Below are 24,232 nucleotides of genomic sequence, written 5' to 3'. Positions count from 1 at the left end.
TCAGTGTGTAACCGAAGTCAAACAATTTTCATGTCTCTGCAAGATGATGATTTCATCATGACTGAGTCATTGTCTTCTCACTAACCAGTCAACAGCCAGTTCATGTTGTCATGTCACCACTTGCCTCATGCATCATCTGCAGCATTAGTTAGCTCATTCCCTCCCTCCCTGTCCCTCAGTGTCTGACCTGCGCCAGTCTCTGCTGACTCTCTGCATCTCCTGGCTTGGCAATGGCCCTCTTGGTCTCTTCGATCAGGTTGGCTGACTTATCCATGACATCACCAGCACAGTCCAACATGGCATTCCGTGCTGCTGCGTCGTCTGTGGTGGCGGCGACTCCTCTGGCAGCCGAGGCCAAAGACTTCAGAGCCTGGGCCACGTCTCTGGCTGCCATGCCTGGATTCAACAGGAGAGAGGAGAGGAACTCCATTAATAACACATGAATGTATTTGTTAGAATCGAGAAACACAAGTCCAAAATGATAGAAATGAATGAAAAATATAAAAATTACCACCTGGATGAATACAGACAAGACACTGTTTTATCTACTCTTAATTTTGAAATAATCAGACACATTAGTAAAATTCAGCACATCATTAGGACGTGTTATCTCATCCTGCTTCTCAAAGTTTATTGCAGCAAATTGTTTTCAGAGATGTGATTGGGTGTCTGCTCATTCATACCACAGCAACAACCAATCACATGACTGGCACTGCCCTGTTTGTCTTGACAGATACAAAAAAAAATTTGAGGTAATAAATGGCATATTGAAATAAAATGGTCATTGGGAATAATAGCATTTTGAAATAAAAACAGACTATTTTAAATTTAAACTGCTGGAAGGAAAATAAAAGTGTCCTGAAATTATTATTTTTTTTATTGTTTTATTGTATTAAAATAAGCAGCACAAAACAACATTACATTATTAGTTTACAAATACAGATGAACATTTCATAGTTACATGTCAGTATTTTTTCATCATGGCACATCTATGTATTTAATTTGGATTGGATGATACAACCTTGCCTTTATTTTTCATAATGACAACTATTATTTTTTGTGGCAAAACACATTCTGATGTATTGCAAACATGTCTGTATGTGATGGGATGGTAACAACAAACATATGACATTTCATTTTTTGTTGTTCTTTTCCAGAAGTGTTCAATGTTAACCCACCTGTGTAGTTCTCATTGCCCTGGGTGGCTTCACTCAGCAGCTGGGCGATGGCTGAGCTCACTGCCTTGGTGCTGGTACCCAGATCCTGGGAGCACTTCTCAAGCTGAACCACACAGCAAAGACACAAACTGTCATTCATGTTCTTCTACATACACTTCATCAGTTTGTTCATTTAGTGAATGAAGCTTATTCTGTTGTTGACATCCAGTTCATGATGTGGCACAGCCTGGTAAAGAATACAGACTGTGTGTGTGTGTGTGTGTGTGTGTGTGTGTGTGTGTCTCACCGTCTCTCCTGGCAGTGGTTTGAGTTTGCCCTCCTCAGCTGAAGCTTTGGCCTCCTGCATGTCCTTCTCCAGATCTCTCACCATCGACAGAGCATTGTCAATCTCCAATGGACCACACGCTTCCTGAGCCTACACACACACACACACACACACACACACACACACACACACACAAAAAAAAAAATCATCTTACGTGTCTTGAAAGCAACAACAACCATCATGTCCTTGCTTTTGACAAATTGTAAAAAATGAAAAGGCCGGATCTGTGCATGATTCTGTCGATACAACAGGCACATACATACATGCATACATATATATACATATATATACATATATATATATATGTGTATACATACATACATACATATAATACAGCCTGTAGGTGAGTAGTACAGTACCTTCTGTGAGGCGGTGCGGAGCTCAGCCAAAGCACTGGCCAGGTTCTTGGCACACTGGCTGAGCTGCATAGCAGAGGCCTGGTCACTGATGGTGGGAACTGTGGCCTTGGAGGCTGTAACCATTTTAGCACCAGGCTGGTGGAGGACAGGAGGAGACCAACTGTGAGCACTAAAGATGAACTCCAGAGAACATACTTTAAATATAGAGCCTCATCCACCTTGTCCTAAAGCTAGAACTACACGTCAGGTGAATTCACTCATTACCATGAATATTCTCTGCAAAGTTCATGCTTTCATGCTTTATTCTTCTTGGTGGCCTTTAATTCAAGCATTCTAAATGAAAGGGTTTATGAAAATGTTTATCTACATTGAAATGAATGGAAACCTAGCCATTGCTTCATACTGTTGCGTGTTGTTTTTCGGATTTCTCAATGTGCATTTTCAGCTCACCACCCAGATCCTGATTTCAGGTTATTTATGAAGGTGATAAAAATAAACCTGCAGAGACATGAGGCTTGCCTGAGTTGGGGTAATCCATCACAGGAGACATTATGTCAGCATTTTCAACTTTTCAGCGTTGCATTATTGTTGCTTGCTAATGTGGTATCAGAACAGACACAAACACTGCATAACCACTACACAATAACAAAGCTTAAAAGTTAAACACACAGTCTGTACATGGGTGTATTTAACTCTGCTGTATCACTGTTGCATTGCTTTGTCAATGCATATATCATGTTCTGTCAAAAGTCTCTTGTCCTGTTACTGTACTTCTATACAAAGTTCTACTTGGTTGTTCAAATGTTGATGCATTGCCTCTGTTCTCTGAGTGTATGAAGCTGCTGACAGTGTGTGTGACAGTCAGTCACCTGCAGGAAGTTCTGGCTGGCACTGATGAGGGCCAGCTGAGCGCTGGGGCTGTCGGGCTGAGACTGGCTGCCTCTGACTCCCTGAACCAGCTGTGGGATCTGCTCTGCCACCACCTGATCACACACACAAATACATACACAGGTCAAATCAAAAGGAAGACATTTCAATTTTATGTATTTGTAAGACAGAACGACATTCAGCTTTATTGTAATCCTGTGTTTTTGACTTCAGAACTGGATAATTTTTTGGCAATTCAGTTGGATTAACAAAAATGTCAGAAGGTAATGTATAGAGAGCGAAAACAAGGCTAAAAAGTGATGATGGAGAAGAGATGATACATGTGCAGTGTGCTGAGCTGAACAGGCAACCAGTGAGTATGTTTACCTTGCAGCTCTGGACGAGCTGCTGCTGGGCAGCTTGGTTCTTGTTGGAGGAGGCAGCATGCTGGGCAGCAGCTATGGTCTGAGTGGCCGCTGCTGCTGCCTGTTTGGCTGCATTCTGAGAGGAGACACGTGTGTCACATTAAAACACTCAGCTTGAATTTGACTGGCAAGAAATAACATTTAGATTTCTGTAGGTAATATCAGCTGGTTAGCAGGACTAATATAGAGATGCTTGATCAAATGAATCATGAAACCACAAAAGAGTAGCTACTTGGCAAGTATTCACAAATATCTTCTTATTTCAGTAACTGAAATACTGTGGAAATCATTTTCCTCTCATAGCACTATCATAAACTACATCTAACTTTCAGGACATTAAAAGGACAGCTGGTAAACATGGAGAAATGTAGATGTCTCCCTCCCTGCAGGCATCTAGCTGGTTATGTGATGCCGTTTCTCCTCTGTTTTTTTAATGAATTTTACCACCTTCACACACTATTCACAATGGCCATGCACACCCTGACCTACTGATGTACATGTCCTGTGTCCAATCTAGAGTCTATCTAATCTTTGAAAACGTGTTTCCCACTTAGTTGTGGACTTTGTTGTGGACAGATTTTAAACAATATAAAATGCAAGAAGTTATAAATTGCTAAGTTAATAAGTTCAAATACCTTGTCTTTAGTTAGTATTCATGGATTTGCGAATATGCAAATAGTCTCCATCCTCTCCATACCCCTCTGCCCTAATAGTAGCTGTACCTGGTTTCTCCTCTTTTTTTCTTTTTCCTCTTTTTTCTTCACAGTAACTAGCTACATCTGGCTTCTCATATTGGCTGGACATTGAAACTAATGATATGTATAGTGCCACCTCCTCGATTAACTGGATTGGATCCTTAGATTTATGATGTCATATACGCAGCCTTAATTAATCCTGAAGCCTTTTTTAAGACTACCTTTGCTCACTGCAGTTTTAGAGCAAGAATTGTTCAGACATGGTGTTTACTGCTTATTTCTCTCCTGATATGTCAGTAACACATGAAATACACCACATGGATGTCTTACCAAGGTTAGATGTGATTTTTACTGAAAGGGGTCTTTAAGAGTCAGGTTATGACAACCAGAAACACACACGCACACACACACAGTAGTTTAAATTGCCTAAATTCCACATGATCGTCCTGCTGCCACTCACTAGGGCACCAAGTGAGGCTTAATTCCCTGCTATGAATCATCTCCAACAACAATTTCCTACTGTTGTCATAATGTAATATAATCAATAATCCAATAATTCTGTATAGGCAACACAAAACACAAGCAGGTGTTAAGATTTCTCTACTTCTTTGTTTTTCCTCCTTCCTTTTTACCTCCAGCTTGTTAACCAGCCGTTTCTTGATGGCATTCTGCGCAGCAGCATTGGTGGCTTTGCGGAGACCTTCAGCAGCCTCTCGCAGCTTCTGCTGCTGCTCCTCACTGTCAGGATTTGCTGCGGCACCCTGCCATGAAACACACACACATGCCATTTAACTAACAGACTCATTGACAGGAAGCAGTCTGATCACTGTGTCACATGTAGACATATGAAAGAGAAGGAAGAAGGCAGACCTTGGCAGCCTCAACCATCTTTGCAGTGGCATCAGCCAGCAGTTTGGCAGCTGACAGCAGCTTGCGTGAGTTCTCCAGGTCTGACTCTCCCTCAGCATCCATCTTGATGGCGTTGACTAAATCAGACGTGGCCTGAGCGAGGATACGAGCCTGACGAACCATCTCACCTGGTGGGTGAAACGAGACAGAAAAGAAGAAAATATACAGTTTCTCTTCTGTGCCACTGTTTGTACTTTCAGGTATCTGCTTTATTTTACTGTCTAATCTTCACTTTTAGCTGATCAGAGTCTTGTGAAGAAACTGCTGATGAAAACCCAACATTTCCTGATTTTTCTGCTTCATAGCGAAAGCTTTAAAAGAAGTAACACAGAAATATTGTTGTACGCTGCTAAACTCAAGACAAATCCTGTTTTCCAACCAGTTTCTGGGCATTGTACAATATGTATAAGCCCTCCTGTAAAAGACTTCTGTTTTCAACCGGACGACACAGCTCCACTAAACCAGACTAAGAAGAATTCCTGTTTCTTCAGGAAAGTTTTAAAGGAAAGGGGCATGCATTTTGTAAAATCAGAAGCGTCTTTTAGGGGCAGGGCAAAAAATAAATGAATGACAGAAAACTAATGAATATTAGTTTATGCTAGAGACACCAGATGGGTGACTTGTTCTGTGTGCCTTCCTGTATTTAACATAAAACTGCTGTTGCAGTCTAGTTATTATTTTCTTTGTTTCATTCCTTAAAAGTCAGGAAATGTAATGCATGAAACAAAGTCTCTGAAACTCAAGTTTTTTTATTCCAAAAACCTCTATTTTTGAGGTCTCACGGTTGGCAACTATGGTCCGGCCAAACAACACATGTATGGAAAAGTGATAAAAGAAGTTACAATGGAAGGGACAAGCTTTCATTGACTCTGTCGTACAAAAGGTGAAAATTAGCAGGTCCACCTGGGTGACATGTTTCTATCACCGCCGGTAAGAGCAGCAGCTAATATGTACCTGTGACTACTGCAGAATCATGTGACCTGGGAATGAATGTTGATTGTACTCTTTCCCACTGAAGATAAAAGCCAGATGTTCGTGTCTGTTAGTGGGTTTTTTTGTCCAATGTAAAATGGGCTTTACTGAACAGCTTTTCCTTGAAGGCTCCTGACAACAGCTCACTGACTCACCAGATGCAATTAGATTCTGCAATATCCTGTCTACAAGCCACTATTTATAATATATCGATAATAAATCATTAATGTACACAATTTTATAGAAATCAAGTCATCAGAAATCTTTTATACAAAGGTGATAATTTAAAAATTTTAGAAGAATGCTCACCGAGGCTCAAAAGTTGATCCTTTGAGGAGAATCAAGTGCTTCAGAAAAAGACAATCAGGCCAGTAGTAATAACCATTTTGGTGTAAAGCTTTGGAAAAGCTCCCATCACCTACCAGCATCTCCCATTGAGCTGAAGATGTTGTCTGTGACGTCCAGAATGCGGTCAGTGGCTTCTCCGTGGCGTCCGATGGGATGGGCTCCGCTGGCGTACTGTTTGATGTGTTGAAGCAGCTCATTGAGGGCCTGAGTGACACCTGTTGCGGCCACACCCACCTGCTTCAGGAGGCCCTCGTCATTGGTGGCTCCCTGTGATGCCTCCACGCAGCCTTCTACTGACTTGGCCACCAGCTTGCCTGCTTCAATCAGCTGCTCCTGGCACACCGGGGAGCTGATGGTTGGAGCCACAACCTGGACAAGTGATGAGATACATTCAGATGCATCAGGAAAATTGAACTTCTAAAATTCCAGCAACAAAACTGTTCTTCTCAGCCTTCAGAATGTGAATCACTGTCCAGCTCTGACTGGATACGTCTCAGGTAGACTCACCCTGGTGCAGGCCACCAGCTGAGACGTGGACAGAGCACACTGAGTGGCTGCAGCAATGACCCGGTTCTGCTGGGCTGAGTCCTCTGTCTTCTGGGCCACGTTCTTAGCTTTGAGCACCAGAGCTGCTGCAGCGTTAGCCACAGCTTTAGCCAGCTGCATCAGCATGTCCTGTCAACAGCACACACACACAGACAGACACAGACACACACATAGACACACACACACACACACACACACACACACACACACACACACACACACACACACACAGCAGTTAGCAACTCTCAGCACTTCTTACTCATGGCTGATGGATAGACAGTACCAGGGATGCACGATAAATACCAGGGCTGATAAATTATTGGACCATGATGGGAAATTTATATTATCATTTATCATTCCAGTAAATAAATTATAATATCTGATTTGACAGATGATGTCAAATCATCAAATTCAAATTTTTAGACAAACTTTTCTAGTAAAACTGAATGAACAGAACTCAATCAGCATGACGTTGAGTAGATAATGATTCAATTTTCATTTTTGGGTGAACTATCCCTTTAAATCGTCCATGTTTGTTGACTATGTCTGAGCCTTTCTTACCATCAGCTGTATATAAACTACAAGTTATATCAGCTTCTTTTTAAAATACATGAAAACATGTCAAATGATCAGTATTGGCCACGAGAAACAGGCAATTATCGGTTATCAGTATCAGCTGAAAACATCCATATCATGCATCCCACGACAGTTGTTAATGAAAAGAAGATTTGAATGCTTAGAAGTAGGTAGATTTGTGAAATTACTCACAATAGATAATTAATGAGGAGGAAATATGTTGACTACTAAAGTCCTATGGATGGCTGATTAAATCAAATTTGATTAGTCTTCCAAGATGCCTCCAGTAAATCACCGCTGTTTTATATTATTGTCACAGAAGTGAACCAATGTGCCACTCTGTCTAAAAGTTAGATTTCTCTTTGATTTTGTTAAGGGACTCAAACACCACCCACAAATCCTGAAATATCATCCCAGGTTGCTGTTGACTGTTAGAAACTGTGCTGACTTGTAAAACCTGAGCAGGAAGACGTGAGTGTGTGTCAGTGTTTCTGTCTGCCTTAACAAAATCAGGAGTACAGCTTTAAAGGAACGGTTCAGATATTTAGGTCTGTTTTGATAAACTAATAGCATGGTCATGCTATGCACATGAGATGTTGAATGAGTTATTGGTGGCTGTGATCAGTTTTCCCATCCATACAGGCTGTTAGGTGATACCTCAACTACATTTAAGAAAAAGTGGACAAAATCTGTCTCATTTAAGACAAACTATGAAAAAGTTACATTTCTTACAATGTAGTTATGTTAGGGATGTTGACTTCATGGCCAGTACAGACAGGAGGAATGAATCCAGCAACAATTAACTCTTTCAAAGCACAAATATTTATATGAGTGTTTTATGAAGTGGAAATTTAAAATGTGGAATTGAGAATCATGTACTAAAGTAAATACCAAGTACATATACAGATTTTAAAGCTACACTCAGAGCTGTGATTGACTGATGTGATGCATAAGAATGCAGGTAAACACAACACTGACCACAACTGTTCCTGTTGTGGGCCTTTTCAGACATTTATGATACTGGGTTAAATATATAAACCTGACTTGACATAATATTGGTTATATTATATGAATGATTACAGAGTATAAGTTTCTAACCCTGTCTCCACAGGGGACACGTGTGAAAGCATTTGAATTCTGATTGACAGATTCAATTATGATTTGTTGGATTGCTTACTTATCAAGTCAAATAAATTTTATTTATATAACCCAGTATCAAAAATTACAGTTTGCCATGAGGGGCTTCATCTGTGCAGCATATGACACCCTCTGTCTTCCCCAAAAATATCCCTCTCCCAGGGCGGACAGACAGACATGCAGTAGATGTCGTGTGTGCTGAACAGATCCACCACAGAAAATCAGAGTATATACAGTTATGATGACAAAACGTAGATTGTGAAACATCAGTGAGGAGGATGAATCCAGGAGGACAATTGAGCCACTTACTACCCACTACTGCCCTTATTGAGTAACAGATTGTATTGATTGGCCTTTTAGTATAAAGCATTTGTCTAAAGGACACATTTGTTACCATCGTTTGACAATAAGAGAGGACTCTCCATCTGGCACCCCTGAAAGATCCTTTACCTAGAAACTTTCAGATACAGACATGAAACAGATGGAACACAGCACACAGTTTTATAATACAACCAAAGACACTAGTCCAGGATGTGTTTCCATACATTATATATCCCATTATTTCGGCTTGAAGGGACACTTCACCCAAAATCAAAAATACAATTTTACCTTTGGCCCATGGCGCTGCAAAACACATTAAAAAATAATTCCAAACTAGTGTTTCCTTCTAAAAATTATGATCCAGGTACTAAAGATAATCCACAGACCTTGTTGTGAGCAGTTTCATGTCTGACTCAATCAATCATCAAGCTTTATATAACACAGACATATACAACACCCCAACACACACACACTCCTAAAGAGATGACTTTGTAATGAAATAAGAACTAAAATAACAGCACTCATTAAAAACAGGAACTGAAATGAGGAAACACTTTCAAAAGTGAGGAAACACCAGATGCAAAATAATATAAAAAAAAGGTAAATAATTAATAATTATAATTAATAATTAAATTAAATTAATTAAAATCAATGAATGAGTTACACAGTGGGTAAAAAGTAAGCAAAATGTAAACTGTTTAGAGGAAAACAATCAAGAAAACACAAACAAGTAAATAAGATAATAAATAAATAACAATACCAACTAACAACAAAAAGAGTAAATGTATAAATGTAGGAATTACTTAGTTCCAGTAGACTCTAAAATCATTCCAGTAACTTCTACTGCAGAAAGAAAATAGTTACATGAAACTGCTCACAACAAGGTCTGTAAAGTATCTTGAAGAACCAGGTCATGAATTTTGGAAAGAGACACTGATTTTGAATTTTTCAAATGTATTTTTTTGGTGCTTTGAGCACCATGGGACTAGTGGTACTACTATCTTTTAGGGCCAATATCTCTAAAACACTGCACCTCACACCAAAAAAGTCTAGATGGATAAACAGCACTACAAGCCAGGGGGAAAATATGTATTTTTGTTTCTGTGGTGAACTGTCCCTTTAAGCACTGCCTCAGGGGACTAAGTTCCTCAGGTATTAATATATTTGTTAGGAAGTTGTTTTTTAAAGGTTAACTTTACATGGCTCTTGTGGTTCCAAACATGGTGTTTCATCTAAATAACTGCTCTAAAGGTATAATAATTTTGAATTAGCAATAATTAATAGCAAACAGTTGAATAAGCTTTTTCCCAAAGAAAATGTTTTATTTTTACAGGAACTTTCTCGTCTACATTTCTCCCATTAATTGAAAAAAAATCTAGGTGGGTTAAACTTGGAAGCTGTCTTGAATGACTCATGAGAGTCAGTTAAAAAAAATAATCAAAAAAGCTTATCGAATGAGGACCAGTAATGTTACACAGCAACAGTTTAACATACTTCCTCTGCATTACACATGAAGGTTGGAAAGATGGACACACCTGGAACTGTGGATCAGTGTCCGTCTCTCCTATATGAGACAGCAGCTCTCCGCTGGCCTGGCCCACGTTTCCTGCAGCCTGCAGCAGGTTCTGACGAGGCTGCAACCAAAATATATTATTATCACAAGCTTGAACAACACACAGTAGTGACCTAAAAACATGACATATCTACATGTGTCCTGCAGTTTGTCTGTGCACCTCTGTGTTTGCAGGCTGGGCCGTCTTCAGCATGTCAGAGACGGCACAGGCCAGGTTCTTGGCAGCGCCCAGCAGCTGCTGCCCGTTCCCTCCTTCATCATCCATGAGCGCTGCCAGCAGTTTCACACCCTTTGACATCTCTGTCAGGTTGGAGGAGATGGTGGTAACAGCGCAGCCCACTGCTGTGTAGTCCGTCTCTGCTGGGTCACCTGAGGACAGGTAGATGGATAACTGTCTTAATTTCCAGAGAGAGAACTACTTTGGTCACACCTTCATAAGACAGGATGGACAGGACAGACGAGTTCAAATGGTGTCACACATGGATTCAGGTCAAGAGCCAGAATACAAATCTGTCAGTGCCCAAAATTTGTTTTTGTTTTTGTAATGGTTTTTGTCATAAAACAGATCAATTAAACATAATTTAAAGAAAATGTAAATACCTTAAAGCAACACCATAGCATAATGAAAGAAAAAAGTTTAAACTAACATATGAATTATTACAATAACAATGGGATCTACACGATTGCCTCACAAGTCTAAAATGTTTACTATGTGAAATTGAAACACACTGAAAAAGAACTCTTTTCATCAGTTTGTTTGTGTGGATGTTACCCTCCAGTAACACTGTACACTGTAGAGCAGCCTGTAAGAATGAATGTCAAAAAGTAAAAGCATAGTTCATCAGACTTTACATCAACAATCAATTATACATTTATATATAATTATGATAATTTCATCATTATTTATTCATCTTTATCTATTTATTTTTTATCTATTTACTTTTTACTTAGTTTTTTAAGTACCATCATTACATACTTTAACTCATATTCTTTTTTCTTTTAAATACTTTGTTTTATTAGCAGCATTATTATATTTATTTTTTTATTTTTTATATTTTTTATTACTTTTGTTATTATTGTTGTTGCTATTATTATTGTTATTACTGTCATCATCATTTCTATTGTTATTCTGTACCATTTCGTATATACCCTAAAACTCAAAATAAACAAACAAACAAAAAAAATCTATCAGATCAAACTATCGTAACGCTCTTTAAAAAAATGTCACCTTTTGGTGTTTGATCATTTGTGGTACTTTTAATGCTTGTTTTCAGTTTCCTGGTGTGTGTGTGTTTTTCCTGACAGTATAGAGTATTTGTTGTGATGCTGCAATCTTCGGCTCACTGCTGGTTATACAGTATATAAACCTAAATACACAATAACAAAAATCTGGGGGAATCCCTCATGGTTTGGTGTTACTTCAAGGCAACATTTACATTTTAACAGTTTCCATCACCTAATTATCAAATAAAGTACATTAAACAATTAAAATTCAATCTTTACTCCTCTACTAATGTGAATCCAATTCTTTCCCAATTATAAATTGACAGAAAAAGACATTTTCAAATTGTTTTTGTGGAGAGAGATGATGGACCTGAACGGCTGCAAAAAAGGGATTTAACTTGACCTCCAGAGACTCGTGACAAATTAAAAAACTGTTATTTGATTATTTAGGGTGCTGCCTATTTTTTACATTATTGCACCAATAAACTGTGTATGTTACCTGGAGACAACACTGTACCAGAGGGTTAATAACCACCCTGCTGTTAGAGGGCTGCCACTGCTGTCCCTACTGTCCCTACTGTCCCTACTGTCCCTACTGTCCCTGTGTATGCTGATTGTAAGAGACACCCTCAGGTGCACTGGGACACATCATCAGTGACATAACTTGGATGGCTGGGTGTTTTGTATCTTCGTATGTGTGCGAGCCTGCCAGGGTTTATCAAATCTTAGTTTGTGTTGATGGCCAGCATCAGAACTGCTCTACAGAGTGAGTGAGCCTCCTTGCTGACTCACTGCTTTCACTTTGGAAAATTAAATTTCAGTAACTGTAAGTAAGCTATTTTTTGTGTACATGTACTTTTTTGAGTATTTAAAAAATGTTAACCATACTGTACTTTGCTTTATTTCAAGCTGTGTCTGTTACACAGTTAAGTCACATGAAGAAGGCAAGATTAGAATCAGCAGAGAGGAAGCTGCTGGTATGTCTGTTCAACTGTCTGTCTGTCTGTCTGTCTGCCTGCCTGTCTGCCTGCCTGTCTGCCTGCCTGCCTGCCTGCCTGCCTGCCTGCCTGTCAGATAGCTCCATGTCTAGAGCTCTCTAGACGGTTATGCACAACGATGAAATGAAGGAGAAGACATCATTGTGGGCTATGTGTTAAGATTAACATTATTACACAAAAGTTTGCATCTACATAAAACCCACCCATGATTGTGCATGACCAATGGGTGTGTGCTATGCTAACATGATAATTGCTAAAATGCTCACAGTGACTTTTCAATTCACTGGGGAACTTTTTAGACGTGTGTGAGTCCTTTCTTGTGTTCTTAACAACCATCCCTGATGTGATTGCAGAGAGTCATTGGGCTTCAGTTTGTTGGAGATTTTTTGACTACCACAGTAAGACAGAGAAGCTGAGTGGACTGGCTTCAGTGGGACAGAGAGGCTGACCAACATGTTTTCCCTTGGAAACTGGAAGATAATATTTTCCACATCACTGGTATTACAGTAAGGGTGAGGCACAGTGTCTGTACCTGCGGTGAGGTTGACCATGGATGCGGTGCCTGCTGTGATGGCATCCACCTGTGAGTGGATCTCATGTTTGGACTCATCCATCTTGTTTTTACGCCAGGCTTGGGATGCCTTGAACAAAGAAGAAAATCCTCTGGTGACAAAAAATCTACAGTGGACTGCTCAGTGCTGATATCAGCACCCAAAACCATCATGTGGACTCAGCATAAAGGAAGTTTTATTCTCACAGCATCTGTTCCCAGTGGGGGCAGGGTATCAAAGTCATCCAGAGAGGCCTGGGCAGCCTGGACAGCCTGCATACTGGAGTTGATGGTCCCAGTCAGGGCTTGCTGTGCTGAAGTCTGTGGACACAAAAGAACTGTTTCAAAAACAAGCCATGCTGTTACAGTTAATACCATTTCTAAAACATTTCTGTGGTCCTGTTATCAATTACATCACTGTCAGCATCCTCAGACCTTTCTGAAGAAGTGGATGTGTAATTTGTGTGGCTAAAGTTTAGAATGACTGAGAAAAAATGACACTTTCATCAGGCAGCACATTTGTGTTTTTACCAAGACAGCTCAAGGGCTCACTTGGTGCTTTGAGGCAGAAAATTCAAAACCTGGAATGAACACATTGTTTAGAGAGAGAATTGTCCAGGTTTTGATGTTTAAATTGCATATGAGAAGTGAAAGCTATGGGAGGTACAAGGGTTGAAGTTTTTTGAAAAACAGATGAGCAGAAAAGGATCAGTGGATGATGTCATAGGTCATGTGACACACTAAGGAGCACACACCCATTATAAACTCAGAAAAGAAGTGGAAAAAAACATTAAAACATGAACTGTGATAACTAAAAAAGTGTAAAATAGTTGGACACAAGTTGTAACAACAGTTGAAAGTCTTGTGACCTGCTTGAAGTGTAAATGATGCCTGTAGCAGAAAGTCTGCAGAACTAGAAGCATTTCAAAGTAGAACAAATTTAAAGAAGATCTGAGCAGTGTACCCATTGTAAAAAAAATGTTGGAAAAAGCTAAATATTTCAAAAAGAAAAAAATGTGGGGAAAAAAGTTGAATACAAGCAGAAATGTTGATATTTTCATATCTGAATAGTTCCGTAGCTGAAAATACTTCTGCATACTTGTTACAATTGCAGAAACCATCCAAATATGAAAATGCCAACTGAAACATCTCACTCTGCTGCTGATTCAGCATTCACAGTTATTAAGAAGAACAGCGTGAATGCTGAATCAGCTTTCAGTCACACGTTGAATTACATTAATCTAAGACCGTTTCTGCTGCTGAAACAAAAAATATCCCCATGATCACTTTTTATCTCATGACTATGACTTTCTATCTCAGAATTATGAATTTTTAATCTAATAATTTTGACTTTTTATCTCATAATTTTGACTTTCTGACTTATAATTGCAACTTTTTGTCTCATTATTTTGACTTTTTATCTCATAATTTTGACTTTCTTACTTATGATTGCAACTTTTTGTCTCATTATTTTGCTTTTTTTTCATAGGCTTTCATAGTATACTGATTCTGTTTGTGGTTGTATTGTTTTTTCAGCAATGCTTGTCTTAAAAAACACATTACATCCACTATGATTCAGTTTTGTAAAACAAAATATCATCACGCCATTGAATAGTCCGAGCAGGTTGGGTACTTGACCCACTGTACTCTCATATCCATCAAAGGTTTCATGATGCATTTATAAACTTGTTATGAGCACAGAGCTGCTGCAGAAAATTTCAATCACATTTCATTTTAAGTGACATTCTGCCAGGTAAAGCCTTCTGAGATTTGTTATAATTTTACCAGTGGAGGCATGTGTCCTCGGTGCATCTGCCCACTGGTGATGTGCTGCTTTGCCTGAGGCATGGAGCCCATCTGGAAGCTCTCTGGACCTCCAGCTCCTGAGCGCATGATGGCTGGCAGGGCCACTGAGCCCGTCTCCACCTTGCCCACCTTGTTGAACTGTTGCTGCAGCACTGTGGACCTGGAAAAGGAAAAGGAAGAGAAAATTGACTTAAATGCTAATTACAAAGTCGATAAAAGCGTCTACTGGTTTACTGGTGCTAACCAAATGTTCAGTATATGCAAATGATCAGTTAGAGTATCAGCTGTAGTAGTAACACACACTCACTTTTTGGGTGACACAGAGTCTTCCAGCATGGTTGACTCTTCATCTCCCTCCAGCCCAAAGTGGTCTTTGCTCTTTTTCTGTTGAAAGACAAAGACAATATGCAGGTTTCATCTCTATCTCTACAACCAAAGCATAGTTTTAAGGACAGTCATCATGTGGCATTTTTTAATCTACAAGTGAGAAAGAAGTTGTAAACAGTAGGAGAGGACCCCATGCAGCTGCACTTTAAGGGATAGTTCCACCTGTAATTTCAGACATTATCTCAGGTTTAGTTTTTTAGTTCACAAAACACTGCTGGAGTTTCACAGGAAAACAGGGTTGCAGAATCTCCCAAACATGAATGGTGACCAGTTTTCAAATAAAACAACAAAAAAACCACAGAATATCTTCATACTGCTCATTTGGTGTACTCCAAGTCTTCTAAAGCCAAGTTGACTAAAAATGTTATTTACACGTTTTTAGTCTGAATTTTGCATGTAGATCCTTAGCTTGGAGCCACGTTCACAGGCGTATGCACCCGGTTGCACACAGTCACACACGTTTACGTGCACACTGTATGAACTGGGAGTGTGTGGGGTGACGGTGTGCAAACAGCATGTCAGGACTTCAGGAGACTTGGATTACACCAGGCTAGCAGTATGGAGGTGTTTTATGTTTTTTTTCCAAGCTGTTTTTTATGTTTAAAACTGGTCACCATTCACTTCCATTGTGAAACTCCAGCAGTGTTTTGCGGACTAAAAAACTAAACCTGACCATCAATCAGCATGTGCAGATAATGACAGAATTCAACTAACTACATACAAATTCATGTTTTTTGTCTTTGAAACACAAACCTGTGTCATTAAAAGCTGGATCAGAAGACAGAATATGATTAAGGCTAGATATAAACTAGTAACTAGTGAACAGAAGTTAAGCAAAGTACAGAACACAGTTTAAGGCTAAGGTTGATCAATACAGCTTCTGTATTGACACTGTTTGCTGTCTGTCTGTATTGCTGTTAATTTTGTTGTTTCTGTGAATATTCAAACATAACTCCTAGAAGTACCAACTGTTTTCTATAATAAGTAATTTACCCCATGTCACTGGCAGCAAGCAAAGAATATCTTATAGTAAACTCTGTTTTTTTTTTACAGTGGTTTTTCTTTGTCAGTCTCATATTAATGTGAACTGTTACCTTCTTGAGGATGATGTCGATGTAGCCAGCAATAAGCTGAGCTATCTGCTCCCCCTCAGTGGTCTGCACAGAGTAGTAACCATCCTGGTAGTCTCCAAAATCCTGAAAGCAGAGCAAAGAACAACCTTGGGTTAACAAATTACGATGCAGGCGGAGATCAACCATAGTTTAGAGCTTAAAATGACAACCATGACAGACAACATCCTTGGTTTAGTCCAGCTGGGGCCCCTTTGTTGACAGAACAATTTGTAAAAGCACATTAGTCTGAAAACCTCTCAGTTCAACTTTGATTTCCATGGGTACAGACCAGAAAGCCTCTGGACACAGGTGAATAGATTCAACCGATCAGAGCGACAACATACATAACACAGTGCTGAACAACAGAAAAAAATATTAAACAGACTACTGTGATGGTGTAGCATCTATAAGTCTGTGAACATGCATGTTTTCATATTTTGGGGTCAAAATGACTAAAAGGTACAAAAACTTTTGAGATTTGCTCAGCAGCTTGCCTCAGCCAGCAGCTGTAAAACAGGATGCACGTAATACTTGGGATCAACTGCACTTGTCAGTGACATCCAGAAAAGTGCTTGTCTTTACCTCTGACAGGCACATCATATTGTTTTGCAGAAAAGAGCCCTATAGATTTAGACCCTGTTGTCAAAAGGTTACATCTTTTTTGTTTGACCAGAAACAGACAATTTATCACTCTCACTTCAAAGCCACCTGACATCAACAGTCACTTTACTTTATGGATCAGTATGAAAAACAGAAACAAACTAAAACTCAGCAAAACCATATTGGCTCAAATTTCTATTTTCCACATCATCACCATCCTAATTCACAGATTTAGATGTAAAAAAACTAGGCTCTTCCTCAGACTGCTTCCCATATGTACAGACAAGGTCACCATCTTAAGTATTTAAGATGGTGACTCTGTACACATGAGAAGCAGTCTGAGAAAGCGCCTGGAGCTCAAAATATCATGCAAATAACACACATAAATACCTAAAACTGGAACTTTTTGGTGTGTGGATCTTTCCTTTCCTGCAAAATGTATCATTTCAACTAATTGTATCACATACAGCCATCGCCATTTCTGACAAAATACTTGCAATATAACTTTCTTACCACATCATGCAGCCCTATTGTTATCTATTTTAAAAATACTCTGTTAACATCTAGGTCTGAGTCCCTGACGACCTCTGAGTTCCTAAGATTTCTGACATAGTTTTTATTCTTCAGTCAAAGAGATTGAAGGTGAACACTAACTTGGACTATGTTACCGCTTGAAACCATTTAGGACAGACATTCTACAGATACAAAACAAAAGAACGCTGAGCCCGGCTTTAAAACAGCTATTGGTGCTCTAAGCACCTGCATGACTGCACATGTTGAGCCAATCAGGAATCACATGCAATCATGTCATGCCTCAACACAGCTACTGGCTGCTGTACTGGGACAATAGGAAATGTCCACACAATGACATGTTGAAGAACTCACCAGGGTGAAGCTCTTGGGTGAGGCGGCCCAGCGTTTGATGTTGGTCAGGTTCCACTCCTGGATCACCTCTTTGGTCTTCTCATCCACCCTCATCACACTCTCCTTGGTGATGCCCAGCAGACGAGGCACCAGTTTGTTCTTGCCTTTCATTTTCTCCTGCAGGATGTTAGAGGAAAGTTGTCGTTACTGGAAATAAACCAGCAATAAGTTCTAATTCAGCCATTTTTGCTGCATGTCTCCTAAACAAATCCACATCCTGCAAACTTCAGATCTAAAATCCTGTTTCCTGTCTTTCTGTCTTCATTTTGTTGGACACCAGAAAGCAACACTCGCTTTCTACTGACATATTTATCTCTCTCTACCCCATTTCCTGTCATATCTTTAGCTGTCCCTATCAAATAAAGGCAAAAAATCTTTAATCTTAGTTACTGCAGCTGAGCTGCCAGTTAAAAACAATTAATTTTGCAAATGTGTTTATTTGCATACAGAGCAGGGAAGTGTAACACAGCAAATTCTTTATCATCTGTGCCTTCTGGTAAATTTTAAATTGGATGCAAAACATTAAGCTCTTTTGTTACGACCCTTAGTTTGTGGTGGAAAAGAGAACAAACATAAACCAGTTGTAATTGGTAAAGTAAAAGTTATTTATTAACACAAGCTGGTGAATTGACAAATGATACAAAAGAGAGGAACAAACCTAAACCTGCTGCTCAACACTAAGAAAGAAATATAAAAAAAAGAGGCCTCACCAAAGTGGGAGCTAATAACTAGTTCTATAACTACTAGAAGTGCCAAAAAGTAAAGATGTAAAAACCGGACATTAACAAACTACCCTACCAAGATTTAAAACATAAGTACAGCTAAGAGTCAACACCCCTATGTCAAGTGAAACCTAATACAACCTGCAATCCTATCCAGTGTGTGATGACTTAATGAGTTTTTGAAACTGTTCCCTGTTCCAGACCCTTTTAACATTCATCTAGTGCCTCATACAACACAGAATGTAGTACTCTGAAAGACAACAACTAGAGGCACATGTTGCAAGCTGCCTATGAGAAAGTCAGCTGCCACAGCTGACACACTCACCGAGCTTATATGGTATCGGCTTCCAGCTGACTGTGTCTTATTGTAATTATTATAATAATTATTTATTGTTTTTTAACTTTGGTATCATCCTCTCCCCATGTGCTGCTGCAGCCCATGCCATTTCCTTTTTTTCTTTTTTGGATTCTGACAATCCTCCCAGAAGTACATTGGTCTGAAAGTCTGAACCGTCCTAAAAAATGTTTTCACATGAAGAAAATGCTTGCTCCATGTGCCTCTTGTTGTTGTCATTTAGAGCACTACATTCTGTGTTGTATGTGTATTGTATTTCTTTCCTGTGCACTGTGCTGCTGTGAAGAGCTGGCAGGAAAGATGCTCTGTGGTGCACAGGGATGCACTCTTTCACTTTCTGACATTAAGGCCTTTCTTCATCATCTGTGATGTAAAAACATCAGTCTGTCAGAAGGAGTCAAAGAAACTGCCAGTGATGGACAGTCAACTGACAAAAGAGTCTCAGTGTTTATTTGCATATAGAGCAGGGGAAGTGAGATCAGGTGGTCACTCAATACCGGAGACATTGAGCATTGTTTTACCATGTGTAAACTGACATACAAGGACTGTCCACTTGTGACTGGTTCTTTAAGGAAGCAGGGTAATAGCAGGCATCAACAGCCTCATAGTGACAGCATTTCAAACTTCACAGTAGTTTCCCTAATTGTGTCCTGATTACATCTCAAAGCGAATGTAAACTCCTCCATCTGATCAGGCAACCGTTCAGCACTCCGTCAAACATAAAAAAAACAGAGTGAGAAGTTTTTCTCACCTTGACCAGAAAGAATGACACTCCATAAGTTTTCAGAGACCTGGCCAGCTTCACGTAGCTGACTTTGGCTTCGATCTCTGTCATGTTCTGACAGTTTTTGTGTGCCTGCAGAGACAAGAGGAACAATCAGAGCAGTAGATTAACTGGCATCAAGAAAATATCTTATGATTTATGGACATCTGCTTCATTTGTCTGTTGTCCTACAGTTTTCAATATGACTGGTACAGTTTTGCTAAACATGACCTGATGTTTGGAAACTTAACACTGAAGGTTCTGTTTCATGTTTTTTACACATGTACTCTGGTTCAATCAGATCAATAAGCAGCACAGTGGAATCAGACCTGACAGCCTCCTCCAGTTCTTACCTGGAAGATCTTTTTCTCTCCTTTGTGCTTGATGTACTCTTTGGGAAGGAACTCCTTTAAACTGAGGAGGAAAGACTTCAACTAGAATCAAACAAGCCAACTCCAAACAAATATTAGTCAAATAAGAAGAGACGTAAACAAAATAAAACAGTGAACATGAATATGAAGGCAGCTCACTCTAAGAATCCAGACTTGTGTTTGGACTCGTTGTGGTCGCCGAACTGAATCTGACACTGATAACCTGCAAACTCACAGGCCTTGTCAAAGGAGACTGGATGAGATCCATTCAGAATGTCATCACGGGCCTGTGTACACACACACACACACACACACACACACACACACACACACACACACACACACACACACATACACACACACAGATCCTTAAAATACCATCCAAAATCAATCAGGAGAACACCTGAAAAATGACTTTTATGATTCATCAACAACCTGAGCAGGACATGCTTGATTCTGATTGGCTGGAGGGTGTGTTTGTATGTCACTCATTGGATATTGGACTGAAGTCACTGATCTGCATACTGATCCAGAATCTATAGTCTCATGTTCATATGAATATGTTAAATGCAATTTTAAAGGGACAGTTCACTCCATAATCAAAAAAACATATTTTTCCCCTAGACTGTAGTGGTGTATTTGGTGTGAGTTTCAGAAACATCGCCCATATAGATGTCTGCTTTCTCTCCAGTAAAATGGGAATAAATGGCAATCAGCTTGTGGTGCTAAAAGCACCAGTAATACATTCAAGTACATACATACAAGTCTAAACCAGTGTCTCTTTCCAAAACCCAGTTTTTTTTTAATCCACACACCTTGTTGTGAGCAGTTTCATGCAGGAATCTCTGTATTTCTGCAATAGAATCTACCAGAACTCGTTTATTTTTGACTAGAAAGAAAGCAGTTCCTACATGAAACTGCTCACAACAAGGTCTGTGGATTATCTTAAGTAACCAGGTCATGATTTTTGGAAAGAGACCCTAGTTTTGAATTTTCAAATGCATTTTTTAGTTCTTTGAGCACCACGAGCCAAGATCAGCAAACTCTAATTTGTGACATTCTGAGCATTGTACAAAACTACCAGATTAGCATTGCAAAAAGAATCATGTGAAAGAACAGCAGGAGTTAATGGTAGTATCAGTATTAGTATTGGCAGGTATCCAAATTCAGGTACTGGTATTAATCTGGCAATTAACATCTGTCTAACACGAAAAGAGACCACCAGATTAATTAATGTAAAAATTAGGAAAGGTCCTTTAATGGTTCAAGGAAAAAAAGGAAAAAGGAAACTAAAGTATTCCAGTAAACACAGTCAGGACAAGTTATCAAGTCTGTGAGACATTTGTGTACCTGCACGTAGAGCAGGTTGAGCTGAACGGGGTCTCTGGAGTCCACGTTCTGGTCTGAGTAGAAGAACTTCCTCCTCAGCAGCAACATCTCTGTCTCCTCCACACCCTGTTCCCTCAACGTTCTGCCGTGGTCCAACCAGTTCACTGAGGACACACATCAACCAAATAAACTAACAGATGAGTAGCAAAGATTCTCTGCTCCCTGTGCTCTCTGACAGAAGAGTGACAGGCACTTTCGACAAGTGGGCTTACAGATGATTGATCAGTGCTGCCATTAAGAAAACTGTATAACTGATAACTATATTTTTGTGATTTTGCTGTTCTGTTCTGTACATGTGACATCTATTGTACATCCATCCATCCTGGGAGAGGGTTCCCTCCTCTGCAGCTCTCTCTGAGGTTTCTTCAATTTTTAATGTTTTTTCCACTGTTAAAAGTGGAAAAAAAGGTGTTTTCTTTGGAGAGTGTTTTTCCTCACACTTTTAAGGGTCCAAAGGACAGGGAGTGTCATACACTGTACAGACTGTAAAGCCCCCTGAGGCAAGTTGCTATACAAATAAAATTTGACTTGACATCATTGTTGATTGGTCTCATTATATATTATAATTTATCATGAAATTCACCTGATTGCAGGAAAGACACATCACATACCTGTCTAATAGTCAGACGTGTGCTTACTGGCAGTGGTGGAAATGGTATTCAGATCCTTTACTTCTGAATAAGTACAAATACCACACTGTGAAAGTACTTTTTAAAACCTTAAAGAGACAGTGCACCCAAAAATGAAAATTCAGTCATTATCTACCCACCCTCACGCTGTTTGATGGTCAGATTTATGTTGTTAGTCCACAAAACACTGCTGGAGCTCCACAGGAAAACAGAGTTGCAGAACCTCCCAAACAGTGGAACTGAATGGTGATCAGTTTTCAAACATACAAAACAACTGGAAGGAAAACATAAAATGCCTCCATGCTTCTTGGCTGGTGTAATCCAAGTCTCGTAAAGTTTGCACACTGTCACACCACACACACACAGTTCAGACAGTGTGCACGTGAACGTGGCTAAAGCTAAAGATCTACAGTGAAATTCAGGCTAAAATCACAGTGTAAATGACATTTTTTTAATCAATTTGACATGTTGGGTCTTTAGGAGACTTGGATTAGACCAGACGAGCAATATGAAGGCATTTTATGTTTTTATTCTGTTGTTTTTATGTTTGAAAACTGGTCACCATTCACTTCCACTGTTTGGGAGATTCTGCAACACCGTCTTCCTGTGAATCTCCAGCAGTGATTTGTGGAATAAAAAACTAAACCAGACCTTCGATCGGCATGAGGGTGAGTAGATAATGACTGAATTTTCACTTTGGATGAACTCTCTCTTTACATGCATTTTTCTGTTGATCCAAGAGAGTTTATTCAGATGAAAGAGGAGAATTTTATCACGAAGGACACACAACCTTCAAATATTTTATCACAAATATTCAAAATCAGCACATCTGGAGATACATGGTTTTCACTGGACTGGAAGGGTGTAAAAAATTACTCTGAAAAGTAACTCAAACTGTCCGAAAAATGTAGTAAATGTAGTAAATATTTCCCTCTGAAATGTAGTGGAGTAGTAAAAAGTTGTGTAAAATTAAATACTCAAGTACCTCAAATTTGTACTTAAGTGCAGTACTTGAGTAAAAGTACTTGTAAATGTCCATCACTGTTTACTGACCATACACAACATATAGTGTAGTGATGGTGACTGCATGCAGCTTTTATTTTAGCTTTTCTCTTCTCTTGTTCTATTTTTGAATGAACTCTAACCTCCTTGATGGCTCATTACTGTACATGTGAGTGTGTTTCCAGACAGAATCATCACTGGCATGAGAACATGTGTTACCTACAGTGCCTGAGGAGATGGTGTTACTTTAAAATGATACACTGCATTAGTATAATATTACAGAGACTGTTTAATTTGTGCATCAATAAATCCTAGAAGTTATTTATTTTGTCATGTCATGCTGTTCAGAGGCTAGTGGAGGAGAAGGCATGTGTCAGCTGTTAGCACAATATTTCAACATGCCAACATCAACATCCCACACAAGCAGGAAATTCATGACTTACACTCATCGTCTGTGTGGAGCTTCTGCTTCAGCTTCTCCATCTTCTTGTCGTCTCTCAGCAAAGTCTTGTCTCTTTTCAGAGTGCCTGTGGTCTCTTCCTTCTTCTCCTCACCAATGTCTCGCACCAGCGAGTACTCATCATAGTTTGTAATGCCTGACACACAAACACATTCAGGTTACTGCATCTGCTTCCAGTTTCACACTGCAGTTCAAGCACAAGCTGAGGATTATTTCCATTAGTCACAGTTTTCCTGATAAAGTCAAAGCAGCAGCACTGGTGTCAGTATATCTTGTTGTGGAGGTGATCTATTGACTGACAGAGACAAAGAATGACATCAGAGCAGACATCAGCCAATGAGCAGGCATTACTCCATCCACACATATTACAGTTTTCCACAGTTGTCCAAGTGTGTGTGTGTGTGTGTGTGTGTGTGTGTGTGTGTGTGTGTGTGTGTGTGTGTGTGTGTGACAGAGCTAACCTATTCTTGCACAGATGGTCATGAGCATGTCACTGACAATCTTGGAGTCGTCCACCATGACAGTCTTCACTGTGCCATCCAGCATGCGGATCTTCAGAGGCCTCTGTTTCTTCTTGTACTCCAGAGTGTCCTGACAGACAGAGGAGACCCATCATGACCTCTGTATTACTAGATGTCAAAATGCCTGACAGATCGTTCAGGCTTGATTATCTGTGGAAATCTGAAAATCCCTCAACAAACCAGAACTG

The 24,232-nt window shown here is 39.5% G+C and overlaps 1 protein-coding gene across 2 annotated transcripts in view; it reads right to left on the bottom strand.

Moving 5' to 3' along the window:
• Nucleotides 1–24,232, bottom strand: part of tln1 (talin 1) — a 110,131-nt gene that overhangs the window by 42,714 nt on the left and 43,185 nt on the right. The window contains exons 5-29 of one of the 2 annotated variants that reach the window (XM_084746045.1): nt 23,985–24,114; nt 23,507–23,659; nt 21,394–21,536; nt 20,203–20,330; nt 20,026–20,086; nt 19,661–19,765; nt 17,794–17,949; nt 16,291–16,392; nt 15,117–15,193; nt 14,789–14,969; nt 13,211–13,324; nt 12,986–13,094; nt 10,392–10,600; nt 10,194–10,292; nt 8,732–8,794; nt 6,586–6,753; nt 6,153–6,447; nt 4,720–4,886; nt 4,482–4,610; nt 3,117–3,230; nt 2,732–2,845; nt 1,863–1,997; nt 1,465–1,593; nt 1,179–1,281; nt 188–396 (exon numbers count right to left, since the gene is read on the bottom strand). In XM_084746045.1, coding sequence (XP_084602171.1) covers nt 188–396; nt 1,179–1,281; nt 1,465–1,593; nt 1,863–1,997; nt 2,732–2,845; nt 3,117–3,230; nt 4,482–4,610; nt 4,720–4,886; nt 6,153–6,447; nt 6,586–6,753; nt 8,732–8,794; nt 10,194–10,292; nt 10,392–10,600; nt 12,986–13,094; nt 13,211–13,324; nt 14,789–14,969; nt 15,117–15,193; nt 16,291–16,392; nt 17,794–17,949; nt 19,661–19,765; nt 20,026–20,086; nt 20,203–20,330; nt 21,394–21,536; nt 23,507–23,659; nt 23,985–24,114 — 3,393 coding nt within the window. The remainder of the gene's footprint in view (nt 1–187; nt 397–1,178; nt 1,282–1,464; nt 1,594–1,862; nt 1,998–2,731; nt 2,846–3,116; nt 3,231–4,481; nt 4,611–4,719; nt 4,887–6,152; nt 6,448–6,585; nt 6,754–8,731; nt 8,795–10,193; nt 10,293–10,391; nt 10,601–12,985; nt 13,095–13,210; nt 13,325–14,788; nt 14,970–15,116; nt 15,194–16,290; nt 16,393–17,793; nt 17,950–19,660; nt 19,766–20,025; nt 20,087–20,202; nt 20,331–21,393; nt 21,537–23,506; nt 23,660–23,984; nt 24,115–24,232) is intronic. The other variant, XM_084746044.1, reaches the window with a different exon arrangement.

This window comes from Lutjanus erythropterus, chromosome 20, assembly GCF_056507025.1.
Source record: "Lutjanus erythropterus isolate fLutEry1 chromosome 20, fLutEry1.hap2, whole genome shotgun sequence".
NCBI lineage: Eukaryota > Metazoa > Chordata > Actinopteri > Lutjaniformes > Lutjanidae > Lutjanus > Lutjanus erythropterus.
Note: the sequence above shows the minus strand (reverse complement) of the source record. Positions and strands in the feature narration are given on the sequence as shown.